The sequence below is a fragment of the Sparus aurata genome, chromosome 15 (assembly GCF_900880675.1).
Source record: "Sparus aurata chromosome 15, fSpaAur1.1, whole genome shotgun sequence".
Taxonomy (NCBI): Eukaryota; Metazoa; Chordata; class Actinopteri; order Spariformes; family Sparidae; genus Sparus; species Sparus aurata.
Genome location: NC_044201.1, coordinates 3,495,910 through 3,514,486, shown reverse-complemented (window position 1 = coordinate 3,514,486; position 18,577 = coordinate 3,495,910). Strand labels below are relative to the sequence as shown.

The window sequence follows — 18,577 nt, the reverse complement described above, 5'->3', positions numbered from 1 at the left end:
TGCCAAAAACACTGCCAGTTCCCACATTACTGTTGTTTGGTCCTTTAATGTTGCTTTGTGGGTTGAAGTGTGGGACATTTCTCTTCATGTTGTTGAGTGAAGGATCTGTTTAGCTGTCAGACTGTGAACACCATCAGACCCACACACACCAGCTGGCCTCCTCTGTGGCTCTGATACTACCTGCTGAGGAGCAAAACTCCTCCATCTGTTACCTTCACACAGGTCGAGTATCAGCACATGATTCCAACTGCCGACTCTAATCTTGGGTGTCCATCTTGAAACTGGTATGATTGTAGAAACCTTCTTTGCTGCCGGGTTGAACGTGTGTGAAATACCAGCATTTTACAATTTGTAGCTTCTTTGTGTTTACCAAAGTCAGATTTATCGACCAAGCATGTGAACATATACAAAGAATTCAATTGATTTTTGTTTCTCTTAATGAACTTACACAGTAACAGACATACAGCAGTCCAACACAAGCTCATTGGTTTTGCTTATAATGATCTTCTGCACATCTCCCTAAAAACAGTCTGTAAGTGAGGACAGAATGTTTCTTAGTGGAATCAAACTCATTTCACCAAGAAGTCAGATGATGCACAGCCTTTTAACAACTCTCTGGTTTTCTTGTTCAGAGGATCAACAACGATTTTAACACAAGGTCTTCATCCTGCTGACTGAATCAGTCATTCGGTCCTGAGGGATGCCGTCTTCTGATATATTGTAAAGAAATCCTTGTTTTCTCACTTCTTACTTCAGTTCACACAGGTGAGATTCTCAGGTGAGATTCTGAGGGAGCAGGAGCTTAGTTGTCAAGATGCCCAACATCTGTAAAAGAGAAAGGACGTGTGCACTTCTCGACAGAGCGTATTCAACAGCAGATGATAATATCAGCTACAATCTTAAATATCCTGTCCATACACAGACACATGAAAAAGACCTGAGAAAAATCATTCTCCATTATTAACAATAACTCAGGTTTGTAAACTCATTTATTTTTTGCTCCCATCCGTTCAGGTTTGTTTCCAATTAAAATATGTTTCCTCCCTTACAAGCTGATATTGTGTTCTTCAAGTCTCTTGAATTGTTCACTTTCTTAGTGCACGCTAGCGAGCCCTCCTGTTTGGAACGTCACTTCCGCCTCCTCCTTCGCAAAGCAAGATGGCGACCGTCGTAGACAGAGTTGATGGATGTGTTGGGTCATTGGACTCAGACGCGGTGTCACCGAGACAGTCAACCCCTCCACCGGACCAGAACAACCCGCTGTTGGGACTGCCCATCGTGGCCATTGAGACTATTCTCAATTTTTTGTCCTACGATGAGATCAGCCTGCTGCGCTCGGTAAGGGGAACAAAAACAAGCCAGCTAGGAAGGGAACAAAGCTAACGCTAGCCACATGCATTGCTTATATATGGATACTAGTTATGTATCGTCGTAAATAATCGTTGATGGTTTTTAGGGCCGGTGTTAAGTGCCTGTGCAGCCGTCTAATTGCTGCCACGGCCCGTAATGCTAATTGTGCTGTTATCTAATTAGCAGGACAGCCTAGCTAAGCAGTGACTGGAATGATGTTTCACGACACACCAGACAGCAGAACATGAGTGTCGATAGGAGGAAAGATGACCCGGACTGTCTCACATGTAACACATGTGTAGGTGTTCCGGCCCCACAGACATGCCCGTCCCTTTGTGGATATAAATTGTGGTGGTGAGGTTAGTTTGGAATCATTTATCAGTCTGGTTGCACACTGGCTGTGCTCTCCACTGCAGCTCTCCAACAGCCTCTTCATTCTGCCAGTGTTGCTGTGCTTTTGGAGGTTTAAACACGGTAGGGCAGTCATGTTGTGTTCCATAATACAGTTTATTGCCATGCAAAATTATCAGCCTCATTGTGTGCCTCTCATGCAGTCCTTGTTCTGAGTGAGAGACTCAGTGGCCCCTGGGCACAGACATGTAACAGGTCTCCTACTTTCTAGCTTTGAATACACTTCAGACAGAGACTCTTACTTGGGGCCCCTCTGGCCTGTTACCTGTAGGCCTGTGATTTTCAATGAAAGAATCCTGCATCGATTTCAGAGTCAGAGAGTAACACATTAAAACTGATAACACATCTTGCTGTGTTTTTATAAGACATGTTCATTATCCTCAGAGTGTCTCCTCTTTCATCCTCCCTAGAGTATGTCCTCTGATGTACAGTAAAGCCCTATTCACAAGGGACTAGTATCACCTGTGGACCTCTGGTAATTGGTAATAAGTGCAGACGACATCTTTAATACATGCCCATGAGCTATGGCTGTAATTTGTTAGTTAGAAGTTCCACTGCATATTACCAACCATATTTTGCTAAACACAGAGGTACTGTGATAATGTTGGTGCCACAGTGATTTGGGGTTGCATTTCTGATGAAACATTAGTTTTCTGTTGTCTAAACAAAAAAAATGCCCACAGCTCATATTATGTTGAACAGCAGTCAGCAGCTGTCCTGTGATAATGGCTGTATTGGTGTTTTTAAATGTGATGAAAGAGAAGGTTAGGAGTGACAATAGTTTGTCATTTACATTTACATTTAGGAGACGCTTTTGTCCAAAGCAACTTACAGTAATTCATACATACATTGTCATATGCAAGTACAGCCACAAAGGAACTTGTACTTGATCTAAGTGAGCTGCAGCGGTGTATTTATGCTGTAACATATGCTAAAGTGGGCAAATCGATTCTAAATCATAGTACTAATTTGGCAGACACTTCACTTCTGAAAGTGTATGTTACACAGAGCTTTGACATCATATCCAGAAGATAATGTCAGTAAATAGGAGTAAAATAAAGACTTAGTTTAACATAACACAAACATGGGATTGTCATTTCTAAATCAAATGAGGTCCCTGACTTTGTGTGTATTAAGCTTTAGTTAGACTTTTAGCCAGTACTTCTCAAATGATCAGTTATTTGATCTAAATAAAAATGGTAAGTGATTGGGTCAAGTTGTGCACATTATACTTGGACTTGGAAACAGGATAACCCTCCTTTTGACCGTACACTTGGGTTAATAGATTTGCAGATCAGAAGAGGATAGTAAACGTGTCCTTGTACAACTTGTATATGTCTAGATCACGTATAAGTCAAAACAGCCACCCCCTAGTGTAATCATAAATGCCAAGTTCAACTGTAAAAATGACAATACTGGAGACTAGAGGTACTGTCATCTGTCCAAACTCCTGGGAGATGAACACCATCTAGGCAAATGAAAAAGTCAGGAGGTCCACAGGAGGAAACAGAAGCCCAACACTATTTCACTATTTTTCTCATAAAACCGATAACCTGTTTATCTCTTGTTCATCTTCTCTAGGTGTGTAAGCGAATGGACATGATCTGTCAGCGTGTCCTTAATCAGGGCTTCCTGAAGGTGGAGCGTTACCATAGTCTGTGCCAGAGGCAAGTCAAAGCCCAGCTGCCCAGGTCTGTATCACTCAGCACAGCCTCAAATTGTAGAATACAGATGGACATAGATTGCACTAATGTTTCCGAAGACTGGGTTGGAGTTAATGCCTTCCTTCAGTTTACTGACCGTGGGTCTTTGGCCCTCTTGTGGGCTGTAATGGTACTGCAGGGGGCAAGGGAAGATTTCAAGAATTGATAAATGGATTTGTTTTCTAACTTAAAATAAGGTGTAATCTAATATATTTAATTCCACTTGAAAATGAACATAAATAGATTATGAAAGAAACCTAATGTGTGTCTAACATGAATTTCTGTAGACCAGGGCTGTCGAAAATGGGGCCTGTGGGCCACAGTTGGCCTGCCTGAAGGCCAAATTGAGCACCACTAGTGGTCGCTGTTCAGCACAAGCATGTTGGACCAAAACACACCACACCGCCCTCTTTGCTGCTGCCATTCTCAGTAGCAAAGAGGTTCTGAAGGGAGGTGGCTCACATGCATTAACCTGCATGCACAGTCAAACTGGCACCAAACCAAAACACAGAGGAGCTCAATACTAACACAGAGAAGGAGTGTGACATCACTCCACTATATGCTTACATAGCAAATAGTTGTTTCCTGACATCTAGTGAGGCTGAATGTTGAATATTGGTACGTAAAGGTTTAATGTAGCCCACCAGATGTTTTCTAGCAAAAGAATGAAAATAGAATAAAATAAAAAGTTTGTGTAAACTGTTGCATTTAACTTTAAGTTAAATGCTCTTTAAATAGGTAGAACCTGCAATTATTAATAAACTTTTCATAAATTAGGCAGGAAGAGCAGCGTGACACCTGGTGCAAGAAGTCAGTCAGTTAAGGAAACTTGGGATCCTAGTGCCATTTTGCATTTTAACAATAGCTGTAGTGGCTGTGGCTCAGTGGGTAGAGCTGGTGGACCAGTGATAGGAAGGTCGCTGGTTCGAATCCCGGCTCCATGTCGAAGTATCCTTGATACTGAACCCCAAAATTGCTCCTGATGTGCAGTTGGCACCCTGTGGGGCAGCCTCTGCCATCAGCAAGGGTCCTGCGATGAGCTGGCGACTCATCCAGGGTGTACCCTGGCCTTCGCCCATCGAGTAACTGGATTTGGTTCAGTGACCCTGCAACCCCCTTGAAAAAGGGGTGATAAAGCGGTAACATCCCCGCCCACCAATACAAAACATTTGTTAATCTTTTAAGGGTATTAAGAGTATTTGGCATCAAGCTGACAGAATTTTAAAAAGCCTGGAGCTTATAATTTGTCTGCGCTGGCTGTGGTGAAAGCAGCATATCAGCGGCTAAACAGCAGAAGCCGGAGGCGTTCCTGCACAGCACTGCTGTGCACTCAGAACATTGTCCGTCTGAAAGTTCTTACAACACAATACAGTAGTAAGACAAAAATGTATCTACAGCCTGAAAGAATTCTTCAGGTTTTTAGATAGGCCTGTAAAGGAATAGCTGATACGGTGTCGGCAGCTGTGCTGAATAAAACTGAAGCATACTATACGTGCTTGACCTGACACACATGAGACAGGCCACTGAAAAACACAGTTGAAATATGTCTGGTGTTCACTGGACACAGAAAGGATGGGTTTCCATTCTCTTACAGCAGAAATGAAGAAATCCAGCTGGCTGGCTGTTTTGTGTATTTTCCAGATGTATGTCAGGTGGTTTAGTTGTGTCTCTTGAGGCTCGTCAGAATGGGTCCAATACTTAAACATGGTTCAGACCCACTGGTTTTAATCACTGATAGGTTAAATGATGATCCTACATGGTAATTTGATCATGTAGCTGTGACTATCACTTCTGGCCATTCAGTGTAATTATTCTACATAAATAGTTAGGTAAGGAGAAAGGACACTGAGATAGATGACAATCAATGTACCTTTTCCTCTTCAGTAGACATGGGTTACTGAAATAATGCTCAAATCAAATGTTTTTATCTAGCTACTGGCATTTTGTTAGAGTTTAAGCCATTGGTTATATTTTGTGTTGCCAATTGTTTTCTTCTCCGGTGGGTATGATTTTTAGAGGATGATTGATTGAACTTTGTCTCTGTAAAACAGTCCACCTCACCTCAGCCCCAATGGTAGTTGTTCTCCTTTAGTTTTCTCACTTCACTGAGTGACAAGGTATCTTGATTCAAAGCCCTGATGAGCCTTTGATAAAAACCACTTTGAAAACTATGTCTTAACAAACACAAATGGTTTGAGCATATTAAAATATATATTTTTTAAACTTAATTTCAATTTCAATGTTATATTTGTGCAGCTTGACAAAAGCTTCACTAAAGGCGAGCAATACATGCCATGCACGTCAGTTTTTGATGGTGTTTAACCTATGGCCTAGACTTGGACTTCACAGAATAATGTAAATAATTATATTTACATTATTCTGTCAATCAATTATCAATGATTACACCAGACGGTAGAGAAGAGTCAACTACTGAGCCTGCTGGGAATGTTTTGGGAAACTCTCTTAATTCTGGCTAATGTGTTGTGTGCATTATAAAATGGAAACTTCAACCAAACTCTCTAGGTTTGTGACCCTGTTGTTATTATTGGTGAATGGACACACCCCATTGCACTGTGTTAAAACTAAGGAAGAGTATTTTACAAACTAAAGCTGTCAGTGAAGTTGTGATGCATAGTTAAAAAATGTGAGAAACATTGTTTTAATAAAAGTTGTTAGGAAGCCTGTCTTCAGCTGTGTGTTTATCATCATGTGTCTCCAGGCGAGAGTCAGAGAGGAGAAACCATTCGCTGGCCCGTCATGCTGACATCTTGGCTGCTGTGGAGACACGCCTCTCTCTGCTCAACATGACCTTCATGAAATATGTCGACTCCAACCTCTGCTGCTTCATCCCTGGAAAGGTCAGCACAGGTCACTGTGGCCCACAGAACGGCAGTAACAGTAGTCTTACAGACTTATCAACTCATGATGTCTCATAAAAATGGTTCTTTTCAGTACCGCCATAAACTCACATTAATGACAGGTTCATGTTATGCATGATGTGATGTCTAAGATACACTCAGTTTATACCCCGAGTCTTGGTCTTGTGTAGAGACAATCACATCAGCTACGTGATGTGATGAACACAGAGCCCAGTTTTTCAGCTGCCCATGCATTTCTTACTCAAATCAAAGCTTATTGGCTACAGTTCTCAGACCTGCCAAACAGATGGCTGATTGAGATTACCAGGGGTGTAAAAGAGCCGTTTATGTTTCAGTCATGTCTGTTGGGTGTTTTCAGGTTTGGTTGTGACTTCCTGATCATGTACTGTTGTGTGTTGTCAGGTGATAGATGAGATTTACCGCGTGCTGCGCTACGTGAACTCCACTCGAGCCCCCCAGCGAGCTCATGAGGTTCTGCAGGAGTTGAGGGACATCTCCTCCATGGCCATGGAGTACTTTGATGAGAAGATTGTTCCCATCTTGAAGAAGAAGTTGCCAGGAGCCGACCTGTCCGGCCGTCTCATTGGCTCTGCACCAGGTAAACAGACATGTTCTTGTCCTGGCTAAATTTAATCCAGAGCAGGCCTCATTACCTCTGCTCTCAATTAGACTGTAACACATTGGGCATCATTTTGACAGACATTCCCATTACAAATTAAACTAAAGGCAGACACGAGCCTTGCAAGTGTTAGGTGAGTAGCAGCTACAGTCTTGTTACTGGGGGTTGGCTGACACAGATGTCATTTCTTAATGACTTGGCGCTCGAGATAGAGCTCTTAGTCAATTAGTTAGTGATTCTAAGAAACGTACTATTTTCATGATTCTTAAATATATTCTGTCATTTTCAGCAAAAAAATGAAATATTTGATGCCTTCAGCATTTAAATATTTCCGACAGTAAATTGTGTGTCTTGTGGGCATTGGACTGTTGGTTGGACAAACAATGCAATCGAAGACTTCCCTTTGGGCTCTGGGAAATTTTGAATTTTATTTGACATTTTATATACAAAACAGTTTGTTGTTGTGACAATAATTGGCAGATTAATCACTAATAAAAATAATTGTGTCCCTACTGGAGATTTCCTCGGCTTGTTGCCAGCAGGTGGTGCTACATAAGTGAGGTGTTATTGCAGTGATGCATTAAATGACATCATTTTTAATGTTCAAGTTGGACTTTGCATGAAGGAGTTAAATCCCTCATCCTGTGACCACTATGTGGCGCTAGAGAACACACACTTATTATACAGCATGTTGCTGTTTATCAAGTGTAGACCACACAATGAAAACGTGATGTAAATTGAATCTTTGTCAAGTTAGGCTTGTTAACTGTTGCCAGTGGGTGGTGCTATAACTATGACTCAATATTTGCATGTAGATATCTACAGGCTGGGACGCTTATCAGGCATGTCAAATTTGGGGCAGGTTTGTCAATGTACATTCAAGTTACATCAGCTTCCTGTTTCATGGAAAACATGCCGTGGTAATGTCATTCCATGAAAACTCAGATTTCTCAAATTCTTAAGATTGACTGAAGCTGACTACATTTGAGGTGGATATACAAAAGTAATGCAGATGCATGTAAATTGCAAAAGGTGCACTTCAAACAAACATTAAATAAAAAATGGCCTCCTTTATGTTACATGTAGGACACAGCACAAAGAGGCTTTTTTTTTAAGTTTGGGGATTTTGTGCCTACAAATTTTGGCAACATTAAAACTCACCAAGATCTGTGAGAGTGCCTTGAGGGCTCAAACACACACTGATTTCAGGATTTGACATCGACTAATATTTCAGTTTAATTCATACGGTTGAGACCTCATCACATGATACTAACAATAGAGAGGCCTGTGTGTAAAAACCAGAAGCCTAACATGCGGCCTCCAGACACCATCCAGTAAGTCACACCTGGTTGTTTGAATTTTCCGGATTTCAAACTCTTAATTCCCATTGGCTGAAGGGCACCTTGATGCGTCGCTGGTCTGATTGAACACCCATGATGATTGGAGATTTTAAGTACGGCTGCATGTCTGCTATTCTCGGTGTATTACGTCGCTGAAAGCGCTAGCTTTGTCCTGTATGTGTAGTTACTTAAAAGGAGCGCCCGAATGTTTGGATTTTACCCTTGCCTAGGCCACTGACTTAAACCTCACTAGACAAGCACCAGACTGATCTTGTGCTTACCAAACATGTTCCGGATCCAGAGGAGACGTTACGCGTCTAATTCTTCTGACCACCACCACTGAGGTGCCCTTAAGCAAGGCACAACTGTTTGAGTAGCTGGCAGATCAGACTGTGGTTGTACTGAGCAGCTTCTAGGTGTAAATGGGTACCTGTGAATGTGACCAGGTTGTTCCTGATAAGAGGGCATTGCTCTCAGTGAAACTCTACTAAATAAATTGAGGTTAAAAATATATATTTTGAATATTGTTCTACTCTTTACAGTCACTGTGTCAACAGAGTTAATGAATAAAAGGATTAAGCTTTTTTCGGACAAATTTTTTGTTGAGTTTTGACAGATGCGTGAAATTAATTCAAATAGGTTGATACACGACAAGCAATTGAACACATACACATGTATACAATTTTTTTTATTTACAAACTTTTTGTTGTCACTGACTGAGTAGCAGATCTTTTCAAGGCTAAGACGGGACATTATTTTCCTCAACCACTGAGCATGGGTGGACGGAGCTGCATCCCTCCACCTCAGTAGCAGTGCCTGTCTGGCCATAAGAGAGGCAAAGGACAACTTGCAACATTTGACTAGAGTCAGGAGCCCATCCATCTCTCCAGTAGTACCAGACAGGGCTCCTATTCGAAATTAAGAATTTGGGACAGGGTTTGGACGTCCCTCCAGTATTTTTCCAGGCTAGGGCATGTCCAAAACATATGGATAAGTGAGGCCTCATCTCTTTTACGCTTGTCACGGCAGGGGTCTCTGTCAGGATCTATGCAAGCCAATTTGACTTTGGATATATGGGCCCTGTGCATGACTTTAACCTGTAACAGACAGTGACCAGCGCAGATAGATGTTGAATTGACCATTTTGAAGATTGAGTTCCACACTGTCCGACAGAGAAAGGTTTAAATCCTGCTCCCAAGTAGCTTTAATTTTGTCAAGAGGGGCATGCTTTATGCCTGCCACCTTGTCATAAATAGTAGAAATTAAACCCTTGTGTGACAGATGTAGACTAAGGAACGTATCAGTTATAAATGCATCAGGCGCCTCAGAAATTTGGTAGTCGAGAATGGAGCAAGTGAATTGTTTGCAGGTACCTGGAAAAATGGGTGTTTGGTAGGTTAAACTGTAAAGCAAGTTCAAAGGATGCAAGGCTGTTATCAATAAAAAGATCCTTGAAGCGCTTGATACCTTATTGTGCCATTCTTTGAATGCATAATCAAGTGACCAGAACGAAATGCAACATATATTAGCCACCCAATAGTAGAAGCGAAAATTAGGCGACGCCAGGCCTCTGTCATTTTTAGATTTTTGAAGGTGAACTTTACTATGCCACAGGTGCTTGCCCTTCCATATGTATGAAGATATCGTTGCAGCTACACAAAGCAATGGCTAAGGGCTAAGTGGCTAGGTCAAAAAGAAGTGGGCTTAAAGGGAACCGTTGACGAGTTCCCCGCTGGAGGTGGAAAGGTTGTGAATTTTTCAAAAATTGTAAACGGGTACATCCACTCCACATGGTCACGCTCAATGCTTTTTCTGCATCTAGTAAGAGGACACATTCAGGAACAGCATCAGAGGGACAGTATATGATGTCAAAAAGACAATGTGTTTTAATATAGGAACGGCGGTTCTCAATAAATCCGGTTTGATCTCCGGAGATGACTGATGGTAAAACACTGTCCAGCCTTCGAGCCAGAACTTTAGCCAGGATTTTCACATCGACATTCAGTAAAGAGTTTGACCTATAACAGGAGAACTCTGATGGATCCTGGCCTGTTTTTTGCAAAAAACAGTGATACATGCTTCATCAAATGATGCTGGGAGTTTACCTTGATTGAATGAGTCAGATTTCACTAAGCTGAGTTTGGTGAGAGCAATGAGGAATATGATTTTAAAAAGTCCACCGAGAACCCTTCAGGTCCTGGGGATTTTCCAGATTGCAGCGAGGCGATGGCGGTGACTGCTTCCTCAGGTGAAATTGGCTCATCCAGTTTATTTTTACATTCACAGGGAAGTGTGGGGATGTTCAGGTTATTTTTAAAAAAAATTGCCATCAAAATGTTGTCATTAGGGAATTCCGAGGTTTAAAGCTGGGAATAGAAATTCCTGAATATATCATTAATTATGGTGTGATCTGTGGTCACGTTGCTGTCTTCCATTTGAATTTTTGTAATGTGCTGCTTTGCTTTAAACCCTTCTAGTTGATTGACTAGCATCTTGCAAGATTTGTCTCCATGGACATAGAACAAGTTCTTGCTCTTCAAAAGCTGAAGTTCGATTCGATGTGTTAAGAGCAGATCAAATGTAGTTTGGAGTTCTATCAATCTTTATATAGTTCTAGGTGTCTAGCTTGTGCGTATCGTCGATCAATGTCTTTAATTCGATTGGTTATTTATAATCGATTTATTATTATTTGTCCCCCTTCAAAGCATCTCAGACAATCCGGCTTGAAGTTTCAGGGGAGGTGTTTGTATGAAAAAATAAGGTTATTTGCTCCTCCATTAATTTCACAAAATCCTTATCTGACAATAAGACTGAATTGAAAAGTAAGTGTCTTTTAACTCGGGGAAGGCAAGGGAGGGTCATATATATATATATATATATATATATATATATATATATATATATATATATATATATATATATATATATATATATATATATATATATATATATATATATATATATATATATATATATATATATATATATATATATATATATATATATGACAGCGCTATATATCAGAGACACCATAATGAGATGGGAAGGACTGAATAATTGAGGCAGATTTGCTCAACACGCCCGGGCTAGAAGAAGATCAGTCCAACACAGGATCCAACCAGCAGTTAAAATCCCCACCAAGTATGAGAGAGTATGAGCTCAGATCAGGCAGGGATGAGAAAAAACGCTTGAAAAACCTCATATCATCTGCATTTTGGGCGTATAACTTAGCAAGCACTGCCATTGTGTTATGTGATTTTCCTGACACAATGATTTAACGTCCGTTTGTATCCGTCCCGACACTGTGTTGTTCAAAGGAAATGTTTTGCTTGATCAGAACTGAAACCCCTCTGGCTTTGGCCTGGAAGGTGAGTGAAAGTGCTGCCCTGCCCACCATGCCATGAGGAGAGTATTATCAGAACCACCAATATGTGTTTCTTGTAAAAAGGCAATTGCTGTTATGTGAGAACACTTTCCTTCTTTTAATAGGATGATTTAGGCCTTTGACATTCCAGCTTAAAAAGTTTAACAGGCTATCCATACTCCTTAGTTGAGAATGCAGGATGATATTAGAGATGCACAGATCGATCGGCAACCGATCGCAGTCGGCCGATAATACCCCCATCGGTTTTGATCGGAGTTCTCAAAATAGATCACATCAGGCTGATCAGATGACGTTTAAGTATAAAGACAGTGCATTAACTGCATGCAGGGAGGGAATTTCATGGCCGCCGTTGCCCCGCACTTTGGCCCTGATGCCCCGTGAAAAAAAACTCATCGTACGGCCACAGTGGCCTCTGTGCCCCTGGCCCGGTCAGCGTAGCGAGCTTGCCTTTAATTACAGCCACCTGAGTGCACAGTAGTCACTCACAGTAACTTCAGTGAGTCCACGGTTTGCGCAGGTGGAGTCTCATCATCACGATGATCTCACGTGAAAGCCTCTCAAACAGCAGCAGCAACGTCTCAAAACAGAAGAACGAAACTTACAGCACAGCGAGCTAGCGCAGCCGGTTTGACATGATACGTAACTGACTTATGTGGTAGGATTTAGTCCGGTAAAGTTGGAAATATATTCACAGATTCGAACTTCCCGGATCAATAACTCATAAGTGAAACCTTGTTAAAACACAAACGACGGCTCTTTCCTACCGTAGTAAGGAAGACAACGAGCTACAACCGTATGTTAATCAAAACGAGCGTCTGGACATTAACTCTGGTCTGTATGGTCAGCCAGCTGTGAGACGAGGGCGCAGGGACCGTCTACAAAGTGCAGCACTGAAAAGAGAAACTACAAAAAATATTCAATAACTTCACTATTATTCAGAGTGTAGTGTCACCAAAATCACTCCACACATCAGTGGTCTCCTGCTGCTTATTCTACAATTTTTTGTTTGGAAAAAATGTGCTTTGCCATAATTTTGGGGAACTTCTATTGGGAGAAATATTCAATGACACTAATATTCAGTGTGGTGTCACAAAACTCACCTCACTCTAACTCTACTAAACAAAAACTACTTTCTAATGTAACTTTAACTTGATTTTGGTATAAAAAAAATGTTTTAATACATAATCCATGTCTAATTATAAATTAGGATGTTATGGTATCAGTCTGAAAGGTAAATCAACACATTTTACTCAGTGGCCTTTGTGCCCTGTCATGTGACCTTGGTGCCCCTGAAAAAAAAAGTGAAGGCCAAATGGACTTGCCCCTAAAATGACAAAATTCCCTCCCTGACTGCATGCATTCCCACTAGTAAGCTACAGTTACTCTATGTAAGCTGAGTCCAAGTTGTCTCTAAGAGTCTCTAGAGTGTGAAATATTGCACATTGCCTCAGCCTGCAATAAAACGGTGGTCAATTCATGATACTTTCTCATCTCCTAATTTTTATACTTAATAATACAATGTCAATGTTGTGTAAGAAGAATCATTAATTAAATATATGAAAGTTACACAAGACAACAATATAGAAGAATGTATGGATTTGACGCTGTGATCGGTGATCGGCAATATCGGGATCGGCAGATACTGCTTTTGGTGATCGGTGATCGGCCCCAAAAATCCTGATCGGTGCATCTCTAGATGATATAGAAAATATAAAGCAAATAGTGGATGAAAGATTATCCTTTATATGACCAGGGTTCACATAGGCTCCTAAAACGGTACCAGCATTGAAGGATCCCGCCCACATAACAAGACAGCTACCAAGGAACATCGCAACAAGCTCTTCACAACACTCATAATGCCACAAAATAACAGTCTTCCTGTCCTGTGGAACACCATCTAATGCTCCATCATTATTATTATTAACTGAAAAGCACTCAACACTCCTGAATAAGCATTTAAGTTTGTTGGGAACATAACAATATTAAGTAGGTGGAAAGAAGCTCCTATTCAGTATTTTTTATGTGGCACCAAGACAGTACAGTGGGGGAAAAACATGATAAACTGTCACATTAAAGAGAAATAAGTTCTGCCAAAATTGTCTCAGGGATGACCTGAGCACGGGGTTGTATAGCCTCATCATTACTTCCCTGTACTCAGAGCGCTGGTTCAAAACCTCGTGGCAGTAATCCTCCACAATATGAATCTGTTGGCCTCGGTAGTCCAGCTTCCCTGTTCGCCTAGCCTCCCGGTGCAGATGGGTGATGACTGGGCGCGGTCTCTGGCGGGGCTGGTTTCGCTGCCAGGGAGCGATGGGCTCGATCCATGTCCTGCAGAGAAGAGAATGTCCCCTCTTGCACATCAGACCAGAGGGCGCCCGCCTTCAACCGATACTTCCAAACCCAGGAAGTGCAAGTTTTGCTGCCTGCTCTGACCTTGCAAGTCCATTACTTTAGATGTTAGCTTGGAGTTGTTTTCATGGAGGCTGGAGTGGATATTGGTGGCTCCATCTCTGAAAATGTGTAGTTTCAGAGTGTCATGCTTTTGTGAGAAAGTGATTCAACTATAATTTGCTGCTTAGCACCTGGACTATGGGTAGTGAGTTTCCTGCATCTCCCTTCACAGGAGGGGCATTGTAGTAATTAAGTGAAAAGAATTAATTAAAAAATTCCTGACAGAAAAAGTAGTAGTAATTGGAACTAAAGGCATACTTTGCAATAGTTTGTGTCCCCCTCGTGCACTGAGTGCACCGATCTTCCAAACAAAGATCACTTCTCATGCTCAACATCAGCCAAAATAAAATGCCTTGTCCTGTTGTATTTTTGCTTGTCTCTTGCAGAACATCTTCTGTTTTGCATTTTCTTACATCAGCAAAATCCTATAGACCGCTGACCCTCTGTCCTTTTTCCCTCAGTGGCAGGTCCGTCTACCTCCCTAACCACCATGTCTCTGCTGGCCAAGAACACGCCATCACGTTCTGAGATGACCAAGGTACAGCAGCAGGTGAAGGTGAACGGGGCGTCGATGACAGTACTGCGAAGGGAGATGCAGGAAATTCGTGTCAAGCAGCTGGAGCAGCAGAAGCAGCTGCAGGACCAGGAGCAGAAGCTGCTGGAACAGACCCAGGTGATCGCTGAGCAGAACGCCCGCCTGGCCGAGCTGGAACACAAGCTCCGCGAACTGATGGACAGTAGTGCTGCTGCTATGGGAGGACCCAGGCCCAGCACAGCGGTCCCCTCCACGTCCAGCAGTGCTGCCGTGTCTTCCAGTGTTGCCAGCACATCTGGTACTGTGTTGCCAGGTGGCAGCGTGGCCACAACCTCTCTACCCTTAGAGCCAGAGGGCGACGGAGGGTCATCACTCAAACGCACCAGAAAGAGCTCAGACCTTCCACGACAGTCAAAACGACTGCGCAGCAAGAAATAAGAGACTCAGTGTGTCTTTAGTTGAAGTTTTGTTTTTTTGGTTTCTGGTGTGACCGATCACACCTTATCTGCTATCCCTGCGTCACTCATCACCTGTACTGTCTAAGATAAACCAGGAGTATCCCTGTACACTTTGCTTTACCAGTGCACTCTCTGCTCTGTACTTACGGACAAGAAGAAAAATGTAGAATATCACCCAACTTATCCTTAAAAGGTTCTTACCCACCTAACTAAATCAGTTTATGGGCAGGTCTGCCACATGCAGTGAAGAACACGGTAACACTTTATAACAAATGTTAATACATTTAAGTGTATATTAAATTAAACATTAGTTAATAGTTATAACTGTTAACAGTGAAATGCATTATAAATCATTCATTAAGCAATTGTAAAGTTTTATAAACACAAGTTGGAACTTTATAATGGCTTGAATAATGTTTATAGATAATCTACACAGTATTATAAATATCAGTTAAAACTTTTGATGAATAATTGCTTGGTACATGGTTCATAAATAATTTCATTGTTAAGAGTCAAATAACTATTAACTTAAGTTGAATTAACATCAATTTACCAATTAGTAAAGATGGTTGTTATAAAGTTTGACCAAGAATTCTATTTATTGAAGGTTGCATTAAACAACTGTACAGATTTTTAATTTTTCTAAGAGGCTGATGTGATTGCAAAAAAACCTGATTTACCAAGCAAAAACTGATTGTCTATGAATTAACAGAAGTCGTGTAGTTCATCTGATTTAATGCAGTGAACTTGTCTGAAATTAAATCTGCCAGGAGATTTTATTTCGGAAACACGCGAGTCATAACAGGCCTTAAATTTACAACATCATTTTATCAGTGAAATAATCGCCGATCTCCTTTCCAGTGTCTCATGGGTGGGAAGTCTAAATCTGCAGACATTCATCTCATTCACAGTAACTGCTTTCTAACTTTGGCCAAGTGCAATAAAAATCATCTACAAAGTAATCAGTATTCCTTACCAGTAGCCTGGTTTGTCCCTCCAATATTGCTGCTTAGGTCAGTTCAGTTCAGTCTAAAAATGAAGGAAGACTTTAAAGAAGGAAAAAGGTAGTGTTCAGGTAGCATTAATCAGGAGTCATCTGCTGACTCTTGCTCCCCTGCCTGTCAGAGCTGCAACAGTGAGGTAGATTATAATTAATGAGAGGTTGTTCTTTCCACTGTGCCTCTGCAGCCGCTGACTGATATCCCTGTCCTCTGATCCTTAGATTCTTTCAAAAGAGTTTCCAGCGAGAGCAGACCTTTTAGCTCTGGTATGCCTGAAGGCACCTGAAGTTCATGCCCCACTTTTATATGCGATGTCATGTCACTGTATGTACTGTATTGAGGAGGACAAAGAAACTAATGTTAAAACAACATTTGGCATCTGTCTTTTGAGGATCATACTAGTGTTTTTATATATTACAGCCTATTTACTACAATAACTACAGCTCAGTGAAACATGAGAAACCCTGAGTTTGACAGTTATTGAATGTGTTTCTACTTTGTACCCAACAGCCCCTGATACAGTCATCTTACTGCAGAAACCTGCATGTCATGACTTGCCTTGATTTTCAAACTGTAAAAAACATGACTGCTGTTCCTAGAGACTTTTTTACATTGTTATTTTTCAGAATGAGAGAGAAACACAATAGAATTGCACAATCATACTTAGACAATTTCCAATGATGAAGACCACCAGATGTTGTTTATAGCTCTGGAAATGATAGTAAGTGGACATTTATGTATATTTTTTCATCAAACTTTTGTTTCTAGTTTCACAGTATAATCTTAATTTAATATCCACTTCCTAGTTTTTTATTCCAGAGCTTTCAGCTGCATCTCATGGCTGTCAAATTTCTAGAGACTATGAATCAGATCATCATTTAAAGTGCACAATGTCAGATTACACCAACACATACGTGCTGGACAATTGTAGCAGATGGCTAGAAATTGAGAAAAAGACTTCTATGGTCCTTTAAGGTGCAACATGTTGACTTGACTACCTGTTAGATTATTACTCCAAACCAATAGGGGGCAGCATAACACAGGGTAACCACTGGCTCCTACAAACTATAGCTGCTAATAGATACTTTGCTCCGTTAGCCGTGCAGCTAGCTATGTGACTGGGGTCTAAAAGCAGCGGGGGAGTCTTGGTGTTTACACCACAAGCACAGGAGCTTTGGACCGTGACACACGGGGGCTAGCTGGTTACCATGCCATCTTCAGAAGATACCTCTGCAACAATACGTAGATGTCCTAACATAGCTACTTTCTTATCATTCTGTTGATAATTTTAGTTCATGTTTGAATGTTGTCAACTAAAATTCTTGCGTATTGCACCTTTAAAGTCGAAGCAGAAATGATATAAGATTATGAAAGGAAACCGTCTGTGTCTCTTTATCTTTAGTGCCATGCTTGTTTTGTTTTGCATATGTAGAGATAGACCTGTGAGACTTCTGCTTCCACCCCAAAATATGAGAAGTGAATATCATTTAACCTAACTGCATGGATAGAAATCGTCAGAGGGAAGTAAGAGACAGTGGTGACACTTTTTCATGTTGTAACAACAACTTTAAAAATGAAGTTCAAAATCAGCCCGTTGACACTGGTTTAAGGAAGCTTCCAGAACATATGACTGGTTTGCAGTGACAATAGAGTGGTGCTGGAAATGTCACTGCTAAACAAAAAGGCTCAGAGTCGCATTAGTTTCCCCAGCTGCTCGATCTCCCCTGTGCAGCGGTACTCTTCTTCTCTCCTGTACAAATTCATCTCTTGCCTTGTGAGGCTAGGTTAGCTGTGAGCCCATATTGTGGCAGCACATTTGTTCTCTTTGTTTAAAGCTTTTCTGTTGTTTGGATGACCTGAACCACTCGTGGCATGAACTTTCGGTAAAGACACCTTGGAAATACAGTTCACGTGTTGGTGAACACTCGCGTGTATTAGGACACACAAGAAGATATATCTAGTGGCTTAATTTGAGACTGCGTCTCAGTTTAGAGAAAAATACTGTAATCTTCATGTACTTTAAAGTGTAGATTGTGACTTATTTCATGTATGTATACCAAGAGAACTATCTTTTGGGTTGGCCATCTTGGGGCTAACTGTACGGTTTTGTCGCACACATTACTGTTACAATTGTACAAATCAAACCTATTAAAAACTCAACCTAACTTATCTCTGTATGTTTACACCCATTACAAGCTTTATTTTTACAGGTCATTTTCTATACCCTTTGTCCTTATGTGGGTTAATTTATATTGTTTATATATAAAGGGATACTCCAAAGATTTAGTTTAGCAAGTTTATAAAGTTGATGAACTTGTGAAAGACACAATAAAACAAGACTAGCAGGCCAGCCATAGGGGCTTAGTGCGGCTGGTAGTGCCCTAAGCGGAATACGGGGACAAATACTGCAGGTTTAATATTTACCTTGTTGACCACCTATGTGTT

At 41.1% G+C, this 18,577-nt stretch overlaps 1 protein-coding gene across 1 annotated transcript; it reads left to right on the top strand.

Moving 5' to 3' along the window:
• Nucleotides 1-1,107: 1,107 nt before the first annotated feature.
• fbxo28 (F-box protein 28) lies at nucleotides 1,108-18,301 on the top strand. Its single transcript, XM_030441158.1, has 5 exons — nucleotides 1,108-1,338; nucleotides 3,343-3,452; nucleotides 6,184-6,322; nucleotides 6,746-6,941; nucleotides 14,600-18,301. Exons 1-5 carry the CDS (start codon nucleotides 1,159-1,161, stop codon nucleotides 15,109-15,111), a joined length of 1,137 nt encoding a protein of 378 aa, XP_030297018.1. The 5' UTR covers nucleotides 1,108-1,158; the 3' UTR covers nucleotides 15,112-18,301.
• The last annotated feature ends 276 nt before the right edge of the window (nucleotides 18,302-18,577 follow it).

Bases quoted from the DNA above. Each gene is read 5' to 3' on its own strand.
- fbxo28 (XM_030441158.1), top strand. From the start codon at position 1,159: ATGGCGACCGTCGTAGACAGAGTTGATGGATGTGTTGGGTCATTGGAC. The intron at 6,323-6,745 runs GTCAGCACAGGT...GTGTGTTGTCAG, and splicing joins GCTGCTTCATCCCTGGAAAG to GTGATAGATGAGATTTACCG. The intron at 6,942-14,599 runs GTAAACAGACAT...TTTTTCCCTCAG, and splicing joins TCTCATTGGCTCTGCACCAG to TGGCAGGTCCGTCTACCTCC.